The following is a 27,124-nucleotide window of genomic DNA, read 5'->3' on the forward strand; positions in this document are numbered from 1 at the left end:
TTTCCAGTGGCTGCAAAATGAGAGAAGTGGCTGTTCTTTACTTTTCTGGAAAGTTTTTGTTTTATAGCCCCTTCTCTCTATCTCCTCATTCTTCCTTCTCAGAGGGAAGATGGGAATGATGCTCTCCCAGATGTATTGATTTGTCCCAAGTCTCAAAGTGACATATGAGCAAGGCCTGCAGCTCCCCAAGGCCAGCAATACCAGGAGAAATATAGGCAAGAATGGCCTCTCTTGTAGGCTACTTCAATTGACTTGAAGCTCTGGTTGGTGGGTAGCTTTTTGTGAGTGAGGTTCTGCCCAGAGGATGGGAGAACGGCGTGTTTGGGCTACTTGTATGTTGCTGTATTTTTGTCAGTGTACATTGGGATAAAATCATAATGAATGGGTGTCTGGAACAATGACTTACTCATGTCTGTAATCCCAAGGATTGGGAGGCAAAGGCAGGAGGATCACCACGTGTTTAAGGCTAGTCTGGGCCACATGGTAAGTTCAAGGTCAGCAAGAGCTACATAACGAGACCCTGTCTTGGAAAATTAACTAACTAAATAAATCGAGTGAAAACAGTAGCGTTGTTGCTGGGCCTTCCACCGTTCACCTTGTACCTATATGGAAAGCCTCAGGATACTGTCATGAGATGGGGATAGCTTGTCCCACAGACCAGGATCTGAAGCAGACGGCAAATAATACTGACTGGAGATGCAGCTCGATTCCTGTTTTCAGAGTTAGTCTTTCCATAGCTCATGTCTTCAGCCATAGCTGCCCAGCTATTGCTTGGATAAAGCAAAGATTCGGATTCTGGCCAGATGATGGATTGAGAAAAAAACTCCCAGAGGGTCCAGGTGACTGGATCATACGGTGCTGAATCTGAAAGCTGGGTCTACCTGGGTCCACCCAGCTGCCTCTTCCATAGAACCCTTAGCATATTTGGGACCCTGTCCAGAGCCCTGCTTGCCCCTCACTGTACCTGGTTCCATTTCTTACGGGAAACCTATTTTTCTTACCTGTAGCGGCACCGCCCAATCCCAACCGTGAGGTGGCCGGGGACACTATCATCTTCAGGGACACTCAGATCAGCAGCAGGGCGGTGTACCAGTGCAATACATCCAACGAACATGGCTACCTGCTGGCCAATGCCTTCGTCAGTGTATTGGGTGAGCATACCCTCATAGCCGACTCTGCCCGCTGGCAGTGGGGTCTTCCTGGGGTGTAGTGATACCATTGGGTACATTCTTTTCTCTGGAGCCCAGGCACACTGGGCAGACTTGGGGAGGCGTGGAGCATGGAGGTGGGGTTTGTGGGGAGAATGGAGGACTTGCACTCCACCCTCTACCTGTGGGATAATTTGGGGAAACCTTTTGCAGAAAGCTTGTTTGGATGTGAGACAGATGGATAAATACACCCCTTCCTCACCTAAACCTTCCAGCAAGGATGTCCCATCCTTTGACATTGTAACATGACTGTGTTCTACAAAGCATTTGCAATGATCCTGGGACACCTGGACCCCAGGGGCTGTAGTTTGGACAGTTTCCCTTAGACGAGGCTTGCAAAAGAAAGGGGTGGGTATCCAGATGTCTGGAAAGTCACCGGAAGCTGGAAGCATACTGTGGAAGGGGAAGGGTTGTGCGCCACACCCATAATAGCAAACTGACCCTCTGGGCTTTCAGATGTGCCTCCTCGGATGCTGTCTCCCCGGAACCAGCTCATCAGGGTGATCCTTTACAATCGGACACGGCTGGACTGTCCGTTCTTCGGGTCTCCTATTCCAACACTCCGATGGTAAGTCCCAGAAGACCAGGTCTCCCCGGCGGAAGGCATTTGTTATTTTACTCCCATCTGCCCTAAAGGGATCCTTAAACAGTCCAAGCTGGCCATCTGGGTGAACTCACATATGGTTCAGTGAGGAGGCATGTCTCTCCAGAGCCAGCTAGTGGTTATAGGCAGAGCCTGCAAAACTCAGGACTCCATGTGTCTACCTCACGCCCTCCAACCCCCCACCCCACCGTGGACTTTGCTGCTTCCTAGCTCCCTTGGGCCAGTCCTTTCTCAGTATGCTGTGTTCGCTGCTCTGTTGTGAGGTTTAAGAATGGGCAAGGAAGCAACCTGGATGGTGGTAACTACCACGTCTACGAAAACGGCAGCCTGGAAATCAAGATGATCCGCAAAGAGGACCAAGGCATCTACACCTGTGTGGCCACCAACATCCTGGGCAAAGCTGAAAATCAAGTCCGCCTAGAGGTCAAAGGTAAGCAAGGGGGTTCACAGGTAGAAGTTCAGACCGGGCAAGAAAGCTATGCTCACAGATATCCATAGGTGCAATTAGAGACAGCCCTGCCTGAGGTCTGGTGGACACCACGTCCTCTCAGTGGCTCTAGCTAACCTAAATGTGGGAACACTGAGGCCCCTTATCAGCCTGATCCAGAAGCTCACTAGCTTCCCCTCACCACCACACACATGCTGGACTTCTGAGCCAGAGAACTCTTTGGGGATTTCGATTACCCCACCCACAGAACCTCCTCGCCACTCTTCCAGCTGGCCGTACTGTGTTTGACACCTCAAGGTCAGGGGTGTCACACTACATGGCCACATTGGGGCTGGTGGGCAGAAGAGGGGTCCGTGCCAGCTTTCCAATTGTCCTCACAGACCCCACCAGGATCTACAGGATGCCCGAGGACCAGGTGGTCAAGAGGGGCACTACGGTGCAGCTGGAATGTCGCGTGAAGCATGACCCCTCCTTGAAGCTCACGGTCTCCTGGCTGAAGGACGATGAACCGCTGTACATTGGGAACAGGTGTCTGCTCTCATCTCAATTCCTGACGCACATTGAAGAGGACGTTTGCTCTTCCTTTCAGGGTCATGCGTGCCACTAGGGAGCTACTAGTGGTGATGGCCCTGGTGGCCCTTTCCTCGGGGGCAGCCTCAGGAACCACTCTTCTCTCTTCTCTACCTGTCGCTCTCTTATTCACCCCCCCTCTCACTTTTCTTCCTCCCTTCTTTTATATCTCATTTTCCTCCCTACCCCCTCCATACATCTCTCTTCTGCCGTCCAAATTCCAATCCTCTCAGCTCTGCTTGTAGTACCTTTCTTCCCCAGTAGAGGGCAGGTCTGACCCCAGCTACCACATTCCATGCAATGCCTGGTGGTTCTCAGTTCCTAGATCTTCTGGGTGCTTTGCTGGTGCCCCACCTAGCCCTCCCACACCAGTTCGGGTTTTATTTGTGTAAGGGCGCTAATGGTATTGGAAGGTGCCCTGGGTGTTTTGTAACGGGCAGTTAAGATTGAGAGCCACTGATCCCTATCCCCCTTCCTGGGACTCTCTTTGCTATCTCTCTTCTAGGCAGTAAGGCAGCATCCATCCCAGTCTCACCCAGCTTCATTCAGGGCCGCACCCTGCCTCAGTGCACAGGCATCCAGCACCCATTGGTGCTGACAGTTCTACTACAATCTTGCATTTCTCTGGGACGCTCCTCCCTCTGGTGGACACAGGTCAGAGGAGCCCGGGGGCAGAGCACCCAAACTGGTACACAGGACGAAATACATGTGGGGAAGAGAAACAACACCAGCCTGTTTTAGGTGTGTCGGGGTGATGGTACCCTAATTTGGGAAGTGTGTGCAACACGAGAAAGTTTCAGAGATGCACGGTGCAGTGTGGATGCTGAGGAGCATCCCCTCCGCTTTCTCTTCTCCTACATCCAGTCAGAGTGTTGAGATGGCGCCTCACACCCCTCCAAGGAGTCATGGCTCTCCCCTGGCCCTGCCACCTTTTTTACCTTCTCGCTGTCCCCTTGCGGGAAGAGAGTAGCAGATACGTTCCATAGGGGAGCCACCCTCCTGCTAACCGCAGTCTGGCACCCTGCAGGATGAAGAAGGAAGATGACTCCCTGACCATCTTTGGCGTGGCAGAGCGAGACCAAGGCAGTTACACGTGCATGGCCAGCACCGAGCTGGACCAAGACCTGGCCAAGGCCTACCTCACTGTTCTAGGTAACGGCTGCCCCCTACGTCACCACTAACCACCCTTCTCCCTGCTTCCCAGCAGCCAGAGCAGCTGTGAGTGCTGGGTGGGCCCCAGGGCAATGCTCAGTAAGCGGCAGTCAGGGGTCATGACCTCCTCAGGTCTCTGGATTAGGAAGCTGCCACTCTCTAGTCAGCTGAGGAGGACAATGTGGAGTTCTGTTGCCTGAGTGAGGTTCTTGACCCCCCAACCCCAGATGAAAGGTGTGGAATGGCGGAAAGCGGAGCGACTTCCACTCTTCTGCTCTCTCTTACAGCTCCTTCCACACCGCCAAGCTGACTAAAGCCAGCCCACAGCAATGCTGGAGTGTGTGTGTGTGTGTATGTGTGTGTGTGTTTTATATGTGATGTTTGTGGTTTATGTATGTATTTGGTGTCGAGGGTGTGGTGTGTATGGTGTGTATGTGGTATTGTGTGTGGTGTGTGCTGTATACGTGATGTTTGTGGTCTGTGTATGTGTTTGGGGGTGTGTGTGATGTGTGTATGTTTTTGGTGTGTGTGTGGTGTATGTGTGTGTGTGTATAGCATGTATGTGGAGGTGGTATGTGTTTGGTATGTGTATGTATGTGTGTGGTGTGCATATGTGTGTATATATACATGTGGTGTAGTATATGTGTGTGATATTATGTAGTGTGGTGTGTATGTGTGTGCATGTGTGTATAGCATGTATGTGATATGCGTATGTATGTGTGTGGTGTGTGTATGTGTATGTATGTATATGTGGTGTGGCATATGTGTGTGGTGTATATGTGGTATGTGTGTGTGTGTGCCTGTTTCCAATACTTCCTCCAGCTTTCTCCTCCCATGCTGCTCCTGGGTTTTAGTGGCATTTCACATTGTGCACACACTGAACAAAATGATGCTATCCCTTCTTGTCCAGATGTCCAGCTGGACTTCAAATACCAAAGCACCCTAAACAGAAGGGGAGGCGGCTACACCTTTCCAGTGAAGCAGGTCCTCTGCTTTCTCTCTCTGAACTCCTGCAGTGGAGGTCACAGCTTGCTGGCCATGAACAGCCCAGACATGTCAATATATCTGGACAGGATGACGCCAGAGACACCACTTTTAGGCCGTGAAAAAACCCAAGGAGTCACCTGGGAGGTGGGACCGTCTGTGGAAGGGAGTGTGTAGCTGAGCTTGGGGCCCCCAGCACAGGGACAGCTATGAAAGCCTTATCCTTCTAGAACCCTTTAACCCTGCTAACCTGCTAACCTGGATAACCCGTCTTACTGTTGCAGCTGATCAGGCCACTCCAACTAACCGTTTTGCTGACCTACCCAAAGGTAATTTGTACTAATGGGAGCTCTGGTGCCCAGGGGTGGGTTCTTGAGGAGGAATGTGTCTCAGGAGACGATTGCACATTACAAACTGGTGCCTGCCCAACGTGAGCCCCGGCCCTCAGGAATCCACAGCCACCTGCCTCCCCGGAACATCTCACAACCCTGCCCTGGGCTCCTTCTGCAGGCTGGACTGACTCTGACGTCTGGACTGCAATTTATCTCCTTTCCTCTGGCTCCACTTAGCCCTCCCTTGAGGTTCCTGCCGTCTGCCCTTCGCTACACCTCAGAAGTGCCTAATGGCCAATCAGGAAGGCTGCTTCCTCAGATTATCCCTTACAGGCTCATCAATTTATAGACCACGACACACCTACCGCTATTCATCTAGGTCCTCCCTCCCCCAACACACACACACACACATACACACACACACACACGCACACCACTAATAGGAACTTAAGAGATTCACTGTCTAGGTCCTCCCAAACCACCCAAAACATAATAGCTGGTTCAGGAGGTAAGATGTGGGGGAACTTGTCTACCTGTATTCTGTGGCTGGATGGCTCCCTTCCAAAGCCAGGAGAGCAGAAACCACCCTCCCCCAAAGGCACTTCCCTTTCTCCTGTGTGGATGCCTCTGGGCCCCTCCATTCTACTCCCTCACCAAACTAAGTTTCCTCCTAATGTGCCTGGTCTCCCTCTGTACCCTCCCCACTGTCCTCATCTGTCTACCCTGCTCAGTACTGCGGTGCTCTCCTGGGCTCTGGTCCTGAGAGTCCTGGCAGCCAGAGAAACAAGTAGTAATCCTGAGAAATGAGATGTTCCACACCTCCCTGAAGTCTCCCTTGTGGGAGCAACAGCCTTTCCCAAAGTGTGTGTTCTAAAGGAGCTGAAGAAACAGGAAGACTCTGCCCCTGTTCCCTCTGCCCCACCTGATGCTCCTTTATTTCCTTGTTCCACAGTCTGTGGGATTCTTGGTTCTTCCTTGTCTCCTGGAGGGAAGGGGGTGGTCCCTGCATTAGCCCTCCAGAGTAGGTTGGGATTTGATCTGCTGGCAGTAGAGACCCAACTCCCTCAGGGACCTGGAAGGATGAGCACCACCCACCCCAAGGAGAGAGACTGACTCTCGCTCGCAAGCTCAGAGTAACATCTTTTCCCTCTGCTGCCAGGACGGCCAGACCGACCCAGGGACCTGGAGCTCACTGACCTGGCTGAGAGGAGTGTGAGACTGACCTGGATCCCAGGGGATGATAACAACAGCCCCATCACAGGTCAGCCCAGGGCCCTGTGGTCCAAAGCCAGAGAGAGCTGGTGCCATAACAGCCTTGGACTAGGGGCCCCTCGGAGTCTGCTCCCACCCCGCCTCAGGACACATGCACGGAGGCCCTGATTCCCTCCCATATCTTGGGAAGACTTCTTCACAGGCCACTGCCTGTCCTGGGGAGATGGTGGAGATAAGCAGAAGCCAAGAAGGATGTGCTTCTAAAGCAGGGCTTTGTGACTCCCAGAACAGCCCTGTCCTCCTTGTCCACTCAGACTACGTCATCCAGTTTGAAGAGGACCAGTTCCAACCGGGCGTCTGGCACGACCACTCCAAGTTCCCAGGCAGTGTCAACTCCGCTGTCCTCCAACTGTCCCCATATGTCAACTACCAGTTCCGAGTCATCGCTGTCAACGAGGTTGGGAGCAGCCACCCCAGCCTTCCGTCTGAGCGCTACAGAACCAGTGGGGCCCGTGAGTACTTGAGCTCCAAGGGCCCTGTGTGCACTGAATCCCTCCCGGCTCCCAGCCACGGGAACTTAGGCAGGTCACTTGCCTGTCCGAGGCCTGTCCTCACCTTACACTATAACACAGACTTCTCAGAACGATGGCGAACACCTGCTTGAAAAAGCCAGCGAGATAGCTTAGGGCGTGGCGCCAGCTGCCAAGTCTGGTGACCTGAGTTTGATCCCTGCTACCAAATGGTGGGTGGAGATGACTGACTCCCAAAAGTTCTCCTCTGGCCTTCGCACATGCGCTATGGTACGTGTGAACTCACACATACACCACCAGATAGATAGATAGATAGATAGATAGATAGATAGATAGATAGATAGATAGATATGGTGGATAGATAGATAGATAGATAGATAGATAGATAGATAGATAGATAGATAGATAGATAGATAGATAGATAGATGATAGATAGATAGATAGATAGATAGATAGATAGATAGATAGATAGATAGATAAAGATTTTAAGAAGAAAATTTGTCTTCCTGGGGGCCAGGATGATAGTTCAGTTTGTGTACTGCTTGCCGTGAAACATGAAGACCTAAATCCAATCCCCAGAACCTATGGGCACCGTGGCCCTCGTCTATAATGCCAGCACTGGGGAAGTGGGGACAGGAGGATGCCTGGGACTTGCTGGTCAGCCCCTGGAGCTGAATCACTGATCTCCAGGTACAGCGAGAGACCCTGTCTCAAAAGCTAAAGTGGAGAGTGATTGAGGATGACACCCAGTGTTGACCCCCAGCCTCCACACATATGCCCACACCGATACACATGAAAGAAAAGAGAAAATGCATGCCATGCACTTACTGTGGTGCCTGTCGTGTGATAAGCACATAATTAATCTTAACTGACATTTTTATTACTGTTAATGATTCTTTATTATCTGCTGGAAGGGGCAGAGCGGTGGCAGAGGCACACATAAAAATAGATAATCTGGTGTTATGTCGGATTTCTCTTCCTAATAATGTTTAAGTTTATGAGATCATACCAGCTCATGGAGGCAGAAATGCTTGCCCCAAAATATTAAATGCCAGGATAAGCCAGCGTGTCACAAAGCATACTGGCGGCTGGTCTGTGAAGGGAACAGCACACGGAGTTAGCACAATGGCCACCTGCAGTGTGGAAAGGTCTATGATAGGGGCTAACTGGTAATGAATTAAAGAAATTAGGTCTACTTTGGGGGTTTAAATCTTAGCTAGGAAGATGTATCATGCATGGGAGGAAAAGAGAGTCGGGAGCTGCGAAGAGCCAGAGTACACAAGGGGGCAGTTAGGTGGGCAGTCAATGGGGTGCCCTGGTCAGGTTCGGGTTTAACTTCAGCTTTATCTGTTTGGGTTCCAGCTCCTGAGTCCAATCCCAGCGATGTGAAGGGAGAAGGGACAAGAAAGAATAATATGGAGATCACGTGGACGGTAAGAGGACCTCGCTACCCCACACTCGCCTAGCAGCAGGCACCCAGGAGCTCCCATTCCTTACCCTCTGGGGCCATGGTATGTTACAGACTATCTAACTGATCGGGACCACCGACCTCTGAGAAACAAGCTAGTCTCAGAGCTGGGCATTCAGAAACCAAACAGGACAACGTCCTGGGAGCAGGAGTTCAGAACAGAGATGGGAGCAGAGGTTATCCAGTTCCACAGACTGCCAGTCTAGCAAAATCCATCGAGAAAGCCACCAAAATAGATGTTCTGATGTTGAAGGAGGGACTCAGGCTTTAGGAAAGAGAGACCTACAAAACATCGATGCTGAGCGTAGTGGGTACTGGCTCTGTGTGGTGTCTGTCGGAGGCATCGGAACCATTACGAAGCCCAGGTCTTTCTGCAGCCTGGGCTAGATGAGCTGAGAGGCTTCTTTCAGGCTGGGACTGTCGGTTCTCCTCTTCACCCTGGCTCCTGACTACACTTTCCAAACTGTTTCTGGGATATATGCTTAGAAACTGACTTTTCTAGACCACTTCTAAAAGCTAAAAACGAGGTCACTGAAGTAACAGTCAGAGATGTGGTGCTCCTCAGAGTCCCTGTCAGCCCTGTCTCTCTGAAGCCTGGCCCTCCAGCATCCTAGGCCAATGGCTTTGGACTGAACTTGAAATCTTGGACAGCTGGTCTATGGCGCTGTGTGGCCAGCTCTGGGAGCCTGGTTCCTGAGCCAGGTCCTTAGGGTGAATGGGCTCCAGTCCTCTTTAACAAGCTCCCATGAAGAAGGGCAAGACTGATTTGTGGATTTGGTAGAACTGAAGTCGGTTCGGGAATTTTGAGCTCATTAGCAGGGGAGTAGCTTGATTAGCTGGGGGTCCTCTCTCTGACTCTGGAGATCATGACTGTCAGCCTTTGGCTCCCTGCTCTTTCTGTCGTAGGAGGAAGTTTGCCCTAAGTAAAGCGTTTGTTCCCGGTGCACCTGCAGTGTAGGTGGTGCTTGCAGTCAAAGTGAACCTATTGTCATAGAAAATCTGGGTGCTCTGCAGTTCCTGGGATGTTAGGCCCTCTGGGGGCTCAGCAGATGCAGGATACCATCGTCTATACTGGAAAGGAGATGGCCGGTAGCAGGGAAGCAGAGTAGAGAGTTTGGTACAGATGGAGAGGGCAAACTGTGGGTGGCTCTGCCAATACCCCGTCTACCCTGTCTGCCTGTCTGTCTCACCCTGCACAGCCCATGAATGCTACCTCTGCCTTTGGCCCCAACCTGCGCTACATTGTCAAGTGGCGACGGAGAGAGACCCGAGAAACCTGGAACAATGTCACGGTGTGGGGCTCTCGCTACGTGGTGGGGCAGACCCCTGTCTACGTGCCCTATGAGATCCGAGTCCAGGCTGAAAATGACTTTGGGAAGGGTCCCGAGCCTGACACCGTCATTGGGTACTCAGGAGAAGATTGTGAGTATCTGCCCACTTCCCTTCCCCAACAGGACCCTCACTGCCAACTATACGTGGCCACTCTCATGGGTTAAGAAACTCGGGATATGTCATGGGAGGGCAGCCATGGAGACAGGGCTACGCTACTGTGGCCTAGACCGTGTATTACTGGTAACACCAGGGAGAGAATTGTCTTTGAACACATCCCCACTTAGCCCAGAACTGAAGCCTTACAGCTGTAAAAACTGAGTCTAGAACAGCCCTGTCCAGGATTTCAAACAAATGGTCACACTTGAAAATAGAACCCAGGTCCCCAGGTACCCAGGTTCCCAGAAAGGTTGCTTTACTGCTAAGTCTTGCTGGAACCAAGGAAGGCATCAGAACTACTGTTCAAAAGGGCTGTTTAGATGCTCCAAGGAAGATGGGCATAGGCTAGACTCCCACAGCAGGGAAGCAGTAGGCAGTGAGCACCAACCAACCAGAGTCTTCCTGACCCACCACATCTCCCAGCATTCCAGAACTGCTCCCAGTCCTTGGAATTGAACATGCAGTTGGGTTTTCTTAGGGGACTGAGTATGGGCAAACCAACATTCTAGACCTCTACGTGAAAGCGTATGCACAGCCTCTGTGCCTCGTGCATCGTCAGCCCCACAGCTCCTGAGCAAAATACAGACTCAACAGCTGGGTCTGTGTCTGATCCGAGAGGAGATGAAGGCAGTGGTGGGTGAGCAGAGGGAAGGGACAGGGTAGATCTTAGTAGGCGTGAATGCAGGAGGCAAGACTGGGCTCCACGTGTGGTCACTGGTCCCAGGATGGTGAAGTGGGATGCAGTAAGGACCAAGGCCCAGGAGCAGTCATGGATTGGGCCTGCTGGGAATGAGCAGAGGGGCCTGTCCCAGCCCCATCTCTATGGTGGAAGATGCTTCCCTACAGGAGTCTGTCAGTGTGATTTCCACTGCATCTGTCCACCCTGGGACCTGTGCATCACTGCGGAAGCTTTGTTCTGGTTGCGGAGCAGGGGTGAAGCCACGCTTCTTTTCTGAACAAAACTGGGGCACCTCCTGTCTACAGATAGTGTTTCTGTTGGTGCATGCAGAATTGATTATTGAGAATATATGAAGAGTAGTTGAGGAAAACACTAGGGTCCCTGGGCCTCTTGAGGGTAGCCTGTGATTTCCCTTTGAACCTCAAAGGGGCAGGGGAATACGTGAATCACCACCACTTGTGGGCATTGCCCTAGGAGCTGTGGCTGTGGGCAGAGGGGCACAGCAGTGTCAGGCTGCAGCCCTGCAGAGGAAGCCAGGGGAGGCAATGGCCATGCCCACTTTACTCTTACCTTGGCCCCTCATGTTGGCACCTCCTATTGGCCAAGCTCCTCAAGAGGCCTGAGGAAAGGGTACTTGGCTGCTAAGAGAACAACCTCTTAGACCGCAGAGCAGCAGGAACAGCTAAAGAATGAAAGGGAAGGTAGATGCCCAGCACCTGAGTGCTACAAATGCTCGTTCTGGTTGCCTGGATTGTCACCGTCTTGTCTTGAGACATCCCTGTTGTCTGGAGTGGCCCATCTGCAGTAAAGTAGAAAAATAGGGCATCAGAATACATCAGAGGGGATGCGAGAATGCGAGCACCAGCCTCACCTGTATAACCAGCTCTCTGTCCCTACGTATTGCAGATCCCAGAGCTGCACCCACTGAAGTTAAAATCCGAGTCTTGAACAGCACAGCCATCAGCCTTCAGTGGAACCGGGTCTACTCTGACACGGTCCAAGGCCAGCTCAGAGAGTACCGAGTGAGGAGGCCAGCCCCCAGCCCCGCCTAACCACCTGCTCGCTAACCAGGGCACGGGGCAGCAGCCACGTGTGTAGGGGATCTGGGAGGGACCCTAGGAATGCTCATGGGTGTAAAGTTGATTCAAGATGCTTTCTGGAGTTCAGAATTACCCAGTGGGGCGCATATGCAATGCATACATATAATTATGTATATTATCCAAATGTTCATGTTCACCTAGCAACAGGGGCATATTCTGAGAAATGCATCATTAGGCAATTTTGTCATTGTGCCAGCATCGTGGTGTGTACTGAGACAAACCTAGGTGATATAAGCCTCAGCATGGCTCCTTACTGCTTACAGTCAACACACACAGCAAGCTTAAGCTGTGGGAGGCCGTTGCCAATGTAACACTGAAAACTGTTTTTACAGTAGGCTGCATTTTAAAAATAAGATAAAGTATAAAGTAGGGCCTAGGGGCGTAGCTCAGTGGTAGAGTACTTGCCTCACATTCATGAACCTGGGTTCAATTCCCGGCACTACACAGGCAGAACGAGAGTACTGAGTAAATACGAAGCGTAGAGAATATTCATTATAAACGTGTAAAGCAGTGACCTGGTGATGTTCCTTACTGAGCAGTCCAATCATATTGCTTTGATTTTGTGATTGGCAGCCCAGTAGACCTGTTTATGCAACATCACTACACATATAGTGTAATATGACATCATGATGGCTACAGCACCATCACTAGGTGAAAATCTTATTCACGGTCCCTTGCTGGCAGAGCATCACACAGCTCATGACTGCTTGAACACACGTGGTGTACTGAAGGTCCAGTCCAGCTAGAACTCTTTAGGAGGGTGCTGGGTTTGAGCTGGTACTGTAGAACACATGTGTTTGGTGTGCATGTTTGAACAAACATGTGTATCTTCGTGTGCCTCACTGAAACCTTTCAGAGACCCCTGCTGAGCTGTTTGCTTCCCCGACCTGGTTCCAGAAAGCCACACTAACAGGCAAAGCCACTGAAGGGCTCTAAGCTGTCTCCCTTTGGCCGCAGCCAACTCTGCGACCCGACACAGATTCCGAAGGCCCGGGCCTCTTGTGCTTTCGGCCTGGGAGCAGTTTCTGTCAAGTCGTGTGTCCTCAGAGGGCTGGGTTGAGGTTGGGAGAGCAATGGTAGGGTTTTCCCTCGGGGGGTAGCTGCATTTCAGCTGGCAGTGAGGACAGTGTAGCCATGGGTGCCACTGGGTCTGTGACTTCTGAGGTCATCAAGAGTTGGCTGATGGACAGCTGGGAACAGACAGAAGGGGTCAGTCCCTTATTGGGAAAGGAACTTGGCAGTGAACTAAAGAAAAGAAGGCCAAGTGCCCCTGACCTAGCTCCTCCCCAACAGTTAACTTTTAACCCTTAACCTACCAACCTGGAAAGTTTTCTTACTGAAGTACTTACCAAAGCTCCGCAAGTCTGGACTTCCTCGCCACTCCGCTGGTGACGCCGCTTGGGCAAACTGCCCTATGGTTTCTCACCCACTGCTAATACGACCTTCATTATACCCACCGTCTGAGGCCAACCTTCCCATCCAAGCTCTACTGCTGCACAGCCCTGTGCCCCAACTTACTTGGACATGTGTCTGCCACCTCTAAAGATCTTCAACCATACAGAAATCATTTGGCTTCAGAGAATTAAACCAACTGCTGCCCGTACTCCGACTGTTGGGAACAGCCTGCTCCTTGCATGCCCACCTGCAGCCTCCCTACACTGTACTAATCCAACTGAAACTGAGGTGGCCTTTGAGTTTTCGGCGCCAGGATCACTGATTCGCAATTGTGGTTCTGGCCTGGACTCTCCCCGTGCAGCGCATTACCCATCTGGGACATAGAGGTGGCATGGCTCCAAAAATGAGTGAAACCACACTCCTGTTTCAGGTTCAGCATCATTCTCTTCATGAGTGGCTAATGAGTGAGGATTGTAAGGCTGTCCCCCCAGCCTGTATGGGGCGGATGAGGTCTTTTGAGACTGGGACACTGTAGTAAGCAAAGGGAGGACCGGTCACTACCACCACTAACCACTAACCTGGCCTTGCTGCCTGGCTCCTCACCAGCCTGCCTCTGTCTCAAAGGCTTACTACTGGAGGGAAAGCAGCTTGCTGAAGAACCTGTGGGTGTCTCAGAAGAGACAGCAGGCCAGCTTCCCTGGTGACCGCCCCCGGGGCGTGGTGGCTCGTCTCTTCCCCTACAGTAACTACAAGCTGGAGATGGTTGTGGTCAACGGGAGAGGTGATGGGCCTCGCAGTGAGACCAAGGAATTCACCACCCCGGAAGGAGGTAGGTCTGACCTGCAGCTCTTCAAGGTGGGGTAGGATGAGGGTAGTGTCACCGGTGAGCCTGGAGCAGCGCCAGCATGGTTTGACACGACAGCCGGGGTGACCTCAGCAAGCTGATGACCATCACCAAGGTGGCCCATCCTTACCGAAACTTGTATCTGAAGAGATCCATGTGGTGTGCCAATGCGTTCCAGACACAGGCTGCTCAGACTGACCCCAGCACCTTCTCTGAGGCGAAGGTCACACGTGCATCCGGCCACCTCAATGTCCTGTGTACCAGTACCCAAGACTTGCACAAGCCTCCCCTCGGCATCAAGAAACACTCCAGGGAAGTTGGCCTGTGTGTATGGAGTACTGCCAAGTATCACCCGCCCTCCTGTGGGTTTTTGGTTTGAGCTAACCCTGTGGCTCAGACATCTACAAAGTTCTAGTCACATCTTGGTTCCCTGTGGCTCAGACATCTACAAAGTTCTAGTCACATCTTGGTTCCCCATAGCTTCTTTTATCCGCTTAGCGTGAGCTTTGTCTTCTGTTTCGCCTCCCTCCCTCCTTAACTGTTTCCATTTTTCTTCTTCTCTTCCTCCTTTCTCTTCTCCTTTGTTCTTCCCTCTTGTTTTCTTTATCCCTGTCTCTCCTTCCTCAGTTTGGTTCCCGTCATCAACCTCTCCCCCTCACCCCCACTCTTTTCCGGGTGCTCCATCCTGAGTCTCTCTCTCCTCCCCCAGCTCAGAAGCTGGAGCCTGCTGCTGCACCCAGTGGTGAGAGCCCTTGGCTGGGGACTGAGAACTGCACCCTTGCCACAAGACAGTTATGGTTGGTTCCCTGCCAGGGAGCAGCTCTATGATTTGGAGTTATATTTGCAGGGTTGAAGCAGCCTAGTGTGTGCCAACTCCAGGGTAGTTGCTAAAGGAAAACTCATTTGACATCTTCCCCCACCTCCTCAGCAGTATCTGCCCCCTTGGCTTCATACCAGGTGAAAATACCTACCAGGCAGGCAGCAGGCTCTGCCCTCAAGGTTCTAGGGCCTGGTTCAGCAGTGGTCCAGCTCAGGATACCTGAGGTCATGCCTTCATGCCTGTGTTTTGTTTTCTATGTTCTCCTCATCCTCCCTGCCCTCATCTCCTGGCTCCCTCCTCCTTACCCAAGTACCCAGTGCCCCAAGGCGTTTCAGAGTCCGACAGCCCAACCTGGAGACCATCAACCTGGAGTGGGATCACCCGGAGCACCCCAATGGAATCCTGATTGGATACACTCTCAAATACGTGGCCTGTATGTTCTGCCTTTTTGCTTTTTTTTTCCTCAATCAGATGTAATTGCAAACCCTTTCTCATCATTTTCTTGTGGGATGTCGATTGGAAGCCTCCATCCATTGGATGGGTGCAGAAGGCGTGGCATAGGGAATAGTACCAAGGAAAAGTTCCTGGTCATTAAAGGGGGCAGGCAAGACCCAATCCCTGCTCTTCTTACACAGCTCCTTCTGCAGGAGGGAGACAAAGCGTCCTCTGGTCCATTGAGAGAGACCATCCCAACCCTCAGAGAGCTTGTAGTCTCCAGCATCTACAAGTCTAAGGAAGAGAGTCCCTCCCCCGCTGGCACTTTCAAACAGTGTGTACACAGGCATCCAAGGATGCTCAGAGACACTGTAAGCAGGCATACTTTGGTAAGGTAGTCTGTCAGACTACTGTGGGATGATTTGAACTGGGGGCCTGGGTCAGGAAGTCCTTACCACAGAGCTCAGGATCTCCAGGTGGAACAGGAATGTCTCCACACTTCAAGACTGTTAGCTTGTAGACAGTGCTGCCTCTCACTGGGAAGCTCAAAGGGCCAGGTGACTTGTTGTTGACACTTTAACAACCAATCACGGGCCCTCCCTGGACCCTCCCTGCTGTTCTGATTGATCTCTGGACCTGACCCTTTTGAAGAAGGTGGCCTTTTACAAATGAGGCAATAGCATTCAAAAGCCCTGGGAACTTTTCACAGTCCTGTTTGAACAGAAGAATTCCAGAGATTCGACCTTGTCAGAGGGCTTGGGAAGTGTAAACGGGTCATTCAGAACTGACTGCGTGACTTTCAGGAAGCTAGAGACAGGGACTCAGGGACAACAGAAGTGCCTCAGTTCTTCCATGGGGAGGGAGCCTGTGCCCAGTCCAGAAACTTCTCAGGCCACCGCTTCTAGACCCATGCGGGCACTAAACCTTCCACTTGCCTCTCTCTCCAGTTAACGGAACCAAACTGGGAAAGCAGCTGGTGGAAAACTTCTCTCCCAACCAGACCAAGTTCTCGGTGCAGAGGGCAGACCCTGTGTCCCGCTACCGCTTCTCCCTCAGTGCCAGGACGCAGGTGGGCTCTGGAGAAGCAGCCACAGAGGAGACGCCGGCACCTCCAAATGAAGGTAGGTCCATGGTGACAGCCCTTGGAGGGAAAGACCCTAGAGAAACACCAGAAGCTGGGTTTGGCCTTCCAGGATGGAGAGGAAGTGAGGCCACAAATCCTCAGCCCCGCCCACAGCAAGAAGTAGCCTGTCTTGGTTGCTGAGAGATGGGTACCAGTACTGTATCTGGAAAAGTCATCACTCTTAGACATGCAGGCAGACCTTGCCCTCCACTTTGCCATGACTTGCTCAGCTACTTAGCGTCAACGTCTGTCCTCCTAGAAGAATAAGGAAGGACATAGGAAGAGGTCAGGGGAAACATGAGAAATAACTGTTTTGATAAACTCTGAAGAGGCAAACAGCTCATCCACTGAGGGAGGTAAGAATGTAGCTGAGAGTCCTCCCTGAGGGCTCTGGACATCCTGCCTTTTGCCAAGGGCCAAGGAGACAGGACGAAGGGCAGTGATCAAAGTTGCTTTACTAGATTAAGAGTAGATCGGGAAATATGTTCTCCCTTCGCAGCCTGAATAAGGTGAGGTGTCTGGCCACAGAGAAGTAGAAGCTGGGACAACTCTTTGCCAAGCCAGCTTCACAGTGAGCAAGTGAACTGATACCCTAAGTTGTGGCAAGTCCCCACCACTAAGATCCCACGCCAGAGCTGCATCTGACTTAATCGTACACTAGAGGGCGCTCTTGGCTCACTTGCTTGTATGCTGGCTTCAGTGTAACCTGCAGAAGCCTTAAAACTTTGGCAGCTCCTTGTAAAATGGTGGGGACACGCTCACTGCCTTTCCAGAGGTACAGTGGTCTATGCAACAACCATTTCTTGAGCACCCACTCACATGTACCACGCCAGACACTGCACCAGAAGCAAGGGACATAAAGGTAATAAAATTTCATAAAGTCTAGAGACATCTACAAGAATGTCTGATTGTGTTTCTGCCCTAATGAAGGTGCTGCCTTGGGCAGGAAGTTTAGGGGATTTAATATGCAAGGGAGAGATCAAAAAAGAGGTAATATGCCTGGGATTACTGCATGATCCAGACTTGCCTCCCTGGAGGCTCAGGTCCTATGGTCTGGTCCCGGTCCAGATAGGGTCTTCTGATCAAGGGCAAGCATTGTGCTTCCCAAGGGGGTTGCCAGGCCATGCTGCCTCAGCAGCCCTGAGTTCCTCTGGCCAGCAGGCCAGCACCTAGCAGAAGCTAGAGGACTGCCAGTCCCCAGGGTCCCTCTTTGGTTTCCTCCCAATCCTGGTGTCCCCTTCCAACCTCCTGACACACAGGAAGTTGGTTAGGGCTGGTGGACTTCAGGAAAGTATCTGGTTGGATCTGTTGCCAGAGACTGCCAGCCTATGGCACATTCTCTACAGTGCTAGAGATGCAGAAAGCCTCTCTGCCCAGCACAGGACAGAAGACAAAGCCTTTGCCCAAGTTCAGTGACCATGATGGGGAGAATCCCACAACTTCAGGGAGCAAGAAAACAGAGATGTTTTGGGATTTGTGGAACCCTTTAGAGATTTGTTCCAGAACTCTTGGTCATATTTGGTTCCTATTTTCATGAAGTACAATTCCTGGGGGAGATTGATGTCGTGGGAAACCAGGCCAGGTGCTTCCAGGGCTCCAATATACTTTGAAAGTCTGAGATGGGGTTGGCTGTAGCACAATTAATAAAAACCCAGAGACAGATAATGGGGTTCAACCTGAAGGTCGGAAAAGCAACACATCCAGCCACTGGCTCTTAACGCTACCTCAGTCCGAAATGGCGATCCTGCTTTCAGGAATCTCAGAGTGTGATGGAGGAAGGTCATTGGCTAATAAAGAAACTGCCTTGGCCCATTTGATTGGCCAGCCTTTAGGTGGGTGGAGTAAACAGAATAGAATGCTGGGAGGAAGAGGAAGTGAGCTCAGATGCAGGGCAGCTCCTCTCAGAGGCAGATGTCATGAAGTAAGCCACCAGGTCAGACATGCTGAATCTTTCCTGGTAAGATTGATGCTACACAGATTATTAGAGATGGGTTGATCGGGATATGAGAATTAGCCAGTAAGGGCTAGAGCTAATGGGCCAAGCAGTGTTTAAAAGAATACAGTTTGTGTGTTGTTATTTCGGGGCATAAGCTAGCCAGACGACCAGGAGCTGGGGCGGCAGGAACACAGCCCGCAGCTCCCACTACAAGAATGAGACTGAGGCTGAGAGCTGTCTCCTCCCATTTTATATTCTTCTCTAGTCCTGGGATTAAAGGCGTACAACACTACCGCCTGGTTTGTGTGGCAAATAGTGTGCCCACTGGGATTAAAAATGTGTGTCACCACTGCCTGGTCTGTAAGGCTGACCAGGGTGACTCTTTTACTCTTTGATCTTCAGGTAAGCTCTATTTATTACAATACAAATGTAATGTCACTACAGATGACCCCTCCCCCGCTACTGCCCAGCACTAACTGTGAAGGTGCAGAGGCTATCTTTGTGCCTAGCTGGTTGCTCATGCACCACCTACGTATACATCCTCAATTCCTAGCATCTTAGGGGATCACTTAACCCAGCCAGCACTGGACACACCCTTGGAAAAGGAGCTGGAAATACAACATTTTACCTGACCTGTGCCTGCAGCCACCTCTTACATGGCAAATCCTTGAATATGGGCAGAGATGTGATGTGTCAGAAAGGCCTCTAAACCCCAGATAAATAATAATGAACCCACCCAACTCCAGCAGGGTTGAGCATGACTCCCCGAGCACCATTTAGCATCCATAGTAATAGCGCTGGAGTCAGGTTTGAGCCAGACTCTTTCTGCTTTCTTCTGTGGTTTCACCTATGCTGTTTTCTCTTCCCTCTCATCCTCTCCCCCTCCCTCCCTCTCTCTCCCTCTCTCTCTGGCCATCTTGGGTGCTGTGTCTGAAGCTACTCCAACCGCAGGTATTGTACCAGCAACAGAGGTAATGGGCACGGCATGGGGCAGTGCAGATGGAGCCCATGCTGGCCAGAGCCCAGCAAGAGACAGTGACTCAGGCTGAAAGCATGCTCCAGGCTCACCCTTTCAGTGGAGAAGCCAGACTGGGAAGGAAGGTGGCTAGAGGAGGTGACCATGCCCCCTCCATTCACATAATGCATGCCCCTACTAAGGAGACTGGCTTGGAAGGAGTCTCGTATGTAGATTACCTATTGTGGCCACCTGAGCCTTGCTGGACCTGACATCTCTGAGCATATAGATAGCTCTAGAAGACGTACTATAGCGGGAACAGCTGGCTCCTGGCCCTGAGGGTGCCACAGTCCCCTGAAAGGGTGAGCGCACGCTGCATGCTAGCCTTGCATGCTGCATGGGGGGGACCCAGCGCCATTCCAACAGCTAGCATATGTTCTGCTCAGTGAGAATAAGCAAGCATGTCTGTGAGTAAGACAGGCTCCAGGACCTGGAGTCTCACTGGGTGTCAGGGACTGACGACTTCCTTGACCCAGAAACTCAGCTCCTCAGTATGTGGTGTAGAGAGAGACCTCTCCTTTGGGGTCAGGAGCTGGGCACCTGCTAACAATGTCGCCCTTCAGCCCTCATGTCATTGGTCAAAGGGCTCTACTGTAGAGGTCGAGCCTCAAGCCAGAGAACTAGGTGAGGGACGTCAGGGATCCTTTCCTGGTCTTTTGAGCTTGAATTTTCCCATGAGCTGGGAGCTGAGGACAGAATGCCTAGGATATTACAAAGGCTAGAAGCCAGGGCACACTGGTACCTGCATAAGCAAGCTCTAGGAAGACACGAGCTTTGGAAAGACACAAGCTTTGGGTGAGGGAATCAAGATCCAGGCAGGAATCCGAGTTTGCTATGTATTGCCTAGTCCTCTTGGTTTTTTTTCCTACCTATGCCCATTTATTCCCCCACCCCCGCTCCTTCCTAAGTTGGTTCTGCTTCTGTTGCATACCCTCCTTATGTTTTCATGGTTTGCCAGCTAGATCTGCCAGTAATTAAAAAACACCACCAAGCTTCCTTCCCTCAACCCTATTCCCCCACCAGCAACTAGGCCAGCCACCCAGGTCAGTGCTTCCCCACAAGATCTAAAACCCTCTTCCAGGATGTGAGATACAGAGTTGTCCGGGGCCTGGGGATCATGGAGCAAACAATTCTTGCCACACTAGAGGGATGGTTGCCTTGTCTTCCTGTGTGAATCTCTCCCACAATTGTGACAGCAGGTACTTGAGACAAGTCACCTCAAAGCATCTTTCTGCCTCCCTCCCCATTCTGGCACTCCAGACCCAATGTAGCGGATCCGGTAGCAAGAAGTCTGCCACGTGCGGAGGGTAGTCTCTGCCGTCCTCTTGTGCGCTGCCGATGCAGGGTGAATGAGAGGTGCCGTTCCAACCCCCCTTCCACTTCTTCCTTCCAATTTTAAAGATCTAAACTCATCACACCATGCAGAGTGGGCCCGGGGTCTCTGCTGTCAATCAAGAATGTTTCCCAGGCTCCATTTCCACATGAGACTCTGGGAAGGGCAGATTGTACCTTTCTGTAGCAGAGACATGCCAGTAATGTCAGATGTTCTCAGTTTTGTGTACACAACACCTTCTGGGGGCAGTAGAGCTTGGGTACGTTTTCCAAAGGAGCAGCAGCGTCCAGCACACCATCCTCTTCCTTCTCATCCTCACCAAACCTCGGCGCTTCCCCCAAGATTGATCCCGTTCTTATATTGCCCAGTGAAGATAATCCCTCTTGTCCACCTGTATCTTCAGTCTGCCAGGGTTGCGGCCCATCTGTCTAACAATCTGTGACTTGGCTGGGGTAGTCTTCACGCCATGTGGACAATCTTGGAGCGAACATTCCATCTTGGAATGTCTGGGAGCTGTTCTTGTCTTTGACGCAGATCTGCAAATGGTGGGTGGGTAGCTGATAGAAACTCGGCTCCGTGGCAGGTTTAGGAGGACGAGAAAATGAGCAAGATATGCCATCTCTCCATCTCTGCACGGTACTCCCCCCAATACTCAGGTCCTTAGCCGTGTGTCTTCCTTGGGACCTTAGACGGTCTATAGGGTTGACCCATCCTATTTTGTCCGACTCCTGGCTTCCAGATCTAGGCTGCCCTAAAACCGTCTTAGGGACTTGACGCTCACTGCTCTCTCTAGGTTGCTGGCCTGCTGTGACCACCAATCAGTACCAAACTCACAGTTCCTGCTGTGACTAAAAATGACATTCTAGCATAGGAATATGTCTGCCTATGCTGTAGTTCCTTCTGTTTATGCCAGCCCCACTTCAGGGCTCTCCAGTCTTCCACCCTCTCCCCAGCTCGGTCCCGGATTCAAATGCTCCGAATGGCCTGGGCAATCCTAGTTTCTTTGTGTAAAGTTCATCCCTTCCTTCCTACCTGTCCCAGGTTTCGTACCTGTCCCAAGCTTTGGACCGTTCTCTCTCTGGCTCCAGTGCCTTCCCCTTGGCCTCTGCCCTCCCTGTATCCTATAGCCTTCCATCCTGGAGATAATGGACCCAGCAGTGAGTGTGCCAGGGGCATACTGATTTGCCAACTATGGCCTCTGAGGATCTGCTCCTTATAGAACCTCGCTGGGGCACCCCTGGAGGCGGCCAGTAGCTCCTGCTCTCCCTCCCCAACTCTCCTTCTCACTTACACCCTGACACTTGCTTGCCTCAGAGCCCAGGGGCAAGTACCCAGGCACTATCACCACAGAGAATATACTTTATACGTGGTAGGAGCGTCCACATCGTCCCCTCTCACTCTCATCTCCAAGCTGCAGAACAAAGTTGGAAGCCTGTTCTAACCTCTCGGCATCTCTGTCCCAGGGCATTTGCTGGCCTGCCCTGGGAAATGTGGCTCACAGGGAGTAGGAGAGATGCGAGTGTGTGTCTCTGTGTGTTAAAGGATGCGGTCATAGAAGGACCCAGAGGAAAACGAACTTGGACTCATGGGCCCTGGAAAATGAGCAGCTATTGTACCTGAGGGAAAGGAATCGCAGGTCCCTGGGGTTTTTGATGGGGCAGGGCAGTGGCTCCCGTGACTAGGAGTATTTTCTCATGACATCTTATGGATAGTCAGAGAGAAGAGGGCCTGGTGAACATTTCATCTGGCAGAAGGTACTAGAAAACACATCATTCATAAAGAGCTAAATGAAAGCTGCTTTGCTCAGAGGGACAAAATCTCTTCCTGTCTGTCGCTTATGGCCAAGGTCATGGTGGATATGGGGCCAGCCCTGAGGCAGCTAAGCTTCATGAACCTCCCAGTCTGTCCGCTTTTCTGGTCGTGAATCCCTACTTCCCCAAGCATGTTGGTAGGTAGGATAAGTCACGCTGAGGTGACTTTCTGGCCTAGGGCCGAACACACCCCTGGAAAAAAAAAGTTAAGGGAGGAAGGCTTCTCTCCGCCCCCTGTCCCCCCCTCTTCCTCTCTTCCCTGTGCCTTCTTAATGCCTGGAAGTTGCTGGAGGTGGGGGATGCAGTGTTATTGACTCTGAACGTTCCTTGAATTCGCTGAGATGTAATGGACAGTCATCTTCCCAGTGTGACTTTGTGGTCCCCACACGTAGGGCCATTAATAGCTCTGATTTTGCAAGTAGGGAAGCTTCAGGGGCCTTGAAAATGTGTCCTTCTTCCCAGTAAGGGCTTATAACACCAGACCCCAGGGAAGATCAAATGTCAGGTTCTAGTTGAAACGGCTTAGGCTCAGGAGCCGTACTCTTCCGGGGAAAGTTCTTCCCCTTCCATCCCTGGCCTAGCCCTCTTCTGTTAGGATGGGAGATGCAGGGGGTATTATTTTTCAGTATTTCTGGAGATTTGAGGCAGAGTGAGACATCACGATTCCTCAGAAGTTCAGGTTACTGTTTACGTCTAAGTCCCTGCCTACGCCACAGAGTAAACAGAGGTCAGATCATTAGCAGTGACATCACAAAAGAGAGCCTTGTCACCCTCACACTATGAGTCTGAACAAGTCCTGACCCTGAACGTAGGGAGAGGAGTCCCCTTGCTAGTTTCCCTGACAGTTCTGTAGAAGAGGAATGGTATGGAAAAGTGCCTGCATCTGTGGACTAGACCCCAGGGCCAACTAATAGGAAAAGTCCGCTTTCGATGGAGGTGGAGTATGAGCAAGTCAGGCCCCTTCTGAGCCTGGCTGTGACCCAGAGGAAGACTTCCACAGAGAGGGAGCCTGGCACTCAACTCCTTTGTTGCTAAGATTCGTGTGTCTTTCTGTGGCTGGGAGACTAATGTTGTCCATCGCAGGCACATCGTCATCCCTTCTAGGTTCTAATGTGAGCAGGAAAGACTTGGGGTGCGTGGACCCTAAGCGTCCTAGGCAGAAAGGCAGCACTAGAAGTTTCGGTGCAGGGGTGGGGGCAGCCGCCAATAGACAAAGAAGGGGGGGATGAGAGAGGGGGACAGAAACCACAAAGGTGATAAAGGGGGACTTTGGAGTGAAGGGTTGGGAGTGGCAGGCTGCTGGGGGTCCCTGAAGGGCAGATCCCAGTCACCTGCCCACATCTCCTCTGAGCTGAGGCTCCAGGACTGGACCCACATAGTATTTCTGGGTCGTTGTGAGTGGTGTGGGGGCCCATACTCTGTGCCATCCTTGGGATTCAAGTGATTCAGTGCGTGTTTTCTTCGGCCACTATCCTGGTCCCTGGTTGGATGCATGCTGGGTGCTTCAAACTACACAGACCATGAGAAGAAAATGAAGCCCACGCCGGCTTCATTCTCTTCCCCTTCCATGGCTGTATATCGGTTGCTGGGGTCCTCCTGGACCAGTGCGGATGCTTGGGGAGGCTTCTGACTTCTGAACCCATCTTCCCACTGGGCTGCCTGCCTTGCACGTGGGGGCCGGATGTGCTAGCTGGGGGCTACCAGACCAACCAGACTCGGTTATTTCCCATTTCCCTCTTAGCTCCTCCCACGTTGCCCCCGACTACTGTGGGTGCCACAGGCCTAGTGAGCAGCACTGATACTACTGCCCTTGCTGCCACCAGTGAAGCCACTACAGTCCCCACCATCCCAACTGCCGTACCTACCACCATCGCCACCACTGTCGCCACAACTACTACAACCACTGCCGCAACCACCACTACCACCACCACCACCACCACCACCACGGAGAGTCCTCTCACTACCACCATTGGGACTAAGATTCACGAAACCGGTATGGTGCATTGCCCATGCTCCTGGCCCCTCTGAGCCCACCTCCTAGTTTCTCCAGACAACCCCAGACTTCTCCAGCTGAGCGGTGGGCTCTGGGGTGATGTTGACTAGTCCCACCTATGCTTTACTTTGCACACGGGGCCCAGAGTCCCCTGAGCACACAGGGGTGGTCGCCCACCACTCAGCACTCCTTATGTTAGTCAGATCAGTCTTCTCGGAGAGAACCGCAATCCTATGCCAAATAGTCAGCCAGGGATGGGCACTCAGGAACAGATGTGGTGAGAAGGAAAGGTTCTAAGCCAAGAGAGCTTCTGGCTGCACCGTGTTTGTCCACCTCCAGGGTCAGAGGCTAGAAGAGGAGGAGGGAGTGGCTGCCACGCCATGCAACTTCGCCCCTGGAGCCCCTGCCCCTTCCTTGCACCTCTGTCCCCAAGGAATTCTTGCAGATATTTCTTTTTGAAAGTTAGAGCATGCAGGAAACTGTTACCAGGTCTTGTCTTAGTGCCCAACAATGCTCCATTTCTTTTCCATACACCGCTAAAATGTATACCTGGAGGAAGAACTGCAGGAGTTCTGGGATGGCCTTTAGGGTCCCTGGACTCTGAGCATAGAAGAGCCTTGGAGAATTCAGTCATTTCTGGACTCTGAGCATAGAAGAGCCTTGGAGAATTCAGTCATTTCTGAGTATCAAGCTTCAGTCTTTTATCGTAGAGCAGAGGGTCTCGACCTTCCTGGGCCCAGAGGGCAGCTGGAAAAAGACTGCCAGGAAGTGCCTGGGATGCTCCCATTCCCCCAGCCTCACTGCCTCCCAACACCCACTTCTCAGCCTCTGGATGTAGATGACGCCCCTGTTAGTATTTGCTCTAGCTCAACGATGTGGTGTTAAGTGAACCTCAGGCACAGGCAGTGATTCACAGCCGATGTGTTCCTCAGCACTTGGAAATGCTGATGTGTTTTACAGGCACAATGCTAGAACATAAACACGAAATTTGGGGGGAAGTCAACCCAGGAGACGCCTTCTGCACAATCAGATGCTGTCAGCGCCTTGGGGGTTGCTGCCCTCTAGGGCATAGTGAAGCATCTTTTTCAGGCCTTTGAGTCCTTAAAGTGCTTTGAATTCACAGAAGTGAGCTAAGAATTCAGAAACAATGAGTCTTGCTCCCTGGCAATTCCTGACCTAGAAACATCACTCTTAAACCAGGCAGGACTGGCCCCATGACTCACAGCTCAGGTTTAGACTCCATCTGAAGCTGCAGAGGGCCTGGCCACAGCCCTGAGAGCTTGGGGACAGCTGTGAGGTTTCTCAGCTTCCCAGGAATCTTTTAGATGAAATTCATCTTCATCTTGTCTTACATCTTAACATACAATGTTTCATAACTTCTCCTTTTCAGGGTGTCCTTTGTTTTGTTTTTAGATTTGGGTGCTACTCCCTAGTTTTGGTGTGCTAGGAATCCGTGGAACAGTGCATGCTAATCATAGCCTCCTTTTGGTTTCAAAAGTGCTAAGTGCTCACCTTCTTGGTCCCCTCCTTCGAGCACCCCAGTTCTTTAGCAGTCATCATCTGGACCCTTCTGTATGGTTCCCACCTCAAAATCATCTCAGTCTCCCATTGCTTGGGCTTTTCTTTTCTCCGTGTGTGTATGATGTGTGTGCGTGTGCGTGTGTGTGTGTGTGTGTATGTGTGTGCTTGCATGCACGTATGCATGCATGCATGAGTGTGTGCATGCCTGCATGTTACTGCACGTATGTTAGTATGTGTGAATGCAGGACCATACATGAAGACGAGAGAACAACCTTGAGAGTAGGGGCTGGCTTTCCAACTATTTGGATTTGAGACAGGGTCTCTGGCCCTTTGCTGCTTGCTGCACATGCTAGCCTGCGAGTATCCACCTCCCATCTCTTGGTCTGTGGTAACAGACACGTGTGCTCCTGTATTCAGCTTTTATTTGGGTGTGGAGATCTGCACTCAGTCTGACAGGCTGGCACGCCAAGCATTTTACTAACTTCCATCTCTCCCTAGCATCACCCTGCTCCTCATTCCCTCTGGCTCAATATTACCCTAGGGATCAAGCTGTTTAGGTGCAAAGTCTCGAGGTACAGGGTCCTGAGGTAAGGAGCAAGAAAGACCCTGCAAATCAGGACCAATCAACTTCGTGACTATTACAAGATCCTTGAACTTCCATGATGAGTGAATTACTAAAGCAGCCAGTGTGATCAAAACGGAACACGCACCAGAAAAGAAGCCTGGCTCCCTCCCTCCCTGGCAACATAGCCTTCCACTGCCGCCAATAGAGCCTTTTTCTCAGCCCCTCACTTGACACACATTGTGTTCACCTGGGGCAAGCAACACCTGACAGGGTTGCAGTAGAAAAAAAAAACAAAAAAAAAACACTTCTTTGAAGTGAAAATCAGGAAATCTTTTATCACCTCTTCAGCCCTGCAGACTCAATCACATGTCAGCTAGATAATGAATACATGCATCGCCAATATACTCTATTCATTTAGGCCTGACAACCGAGTTGGTGACAGTGCCCCCCCTTGCATTCTAATTAAATATGCAGGAGCCACGTTTGTAAAGCCCTCGAACTACAAGCATCCTTGCAATTCCTTTGCTGCTCCATCTTCGCTGGGAAATGTGGTAATCA

At 51.5% G+C, this 27,124-nt stretch overlaps 1 protein-coding gene across 21 annotated transcripts in view; it reads left to right on the plus strand.

The window, feature by feature from the left end:
• The window catches only part of Nfasc (neurofascin), a 165,429-nt gene that overhangs the window by 118,511 nt on the left and 19,794 nt on the right, over positions 1-27,124 (plus strand). For 8 of the 21 annotated variants that reach the window (XR_009057131.1, XM_057769531.1, XM_057769537.1 and 5 more), the window contains 16 exons: positions 1,008-1,151; positions 1,665-1,776; positions 2,076-2,242; positions 2,641-2,788; positions 3,858-3,982; positions 5,251-5,295; positions 6,458-6,559; positions 6,825-7,022; positions 8,403-8,473; positions 9,708-9,930; positions 11,582-11,697; positions 13,795-13,999; positions 15,145-15,267; positions 16,217-16,390; positions 19,265-19,279; positions 24,229-24,480. Coding sequence is in view for 20 of the 21 variants with exons in the window: in XM_057769531.1 (XP_057625514.1) it covers positions 1,008-1,151; positions 1,665-1,776; positions 2,076-2,242; positions 2,641-2,788; positions 3,858-3,982; positions 5,251-5,295; positions 6,458-6,559; positions 6,825-7,022; positions 8,403-8,473; positions 9,708-9,930; positions 11,582-11,697; positions 13,795-13,999; positions 15,145-15,267; positions 16,217-16,390; positions 19,265-19,279; positions 24,229-24,480 (2,220 nt within the window). In the remaining variant the exon portion in view is untranslated. The other 13 variants (XM_057769539.1, XM_057769541.1, XM_057769549.1 and 10 more) reach the window with 8 other exon arrangements.

Source organism: Chionomys nivalis, chromosome 5, assembly GCF_950005125.1.
Source record: "Chionomys nivalis chromosome 5, mChiNiv1.1, whole genome shotgun sequence".
Lineage (NCBI taxonomy): Eukaryota > Metazoa > Chordata > Mammalia > Rodentia > Cricetidae > Chionomys > Chionomys nivalis.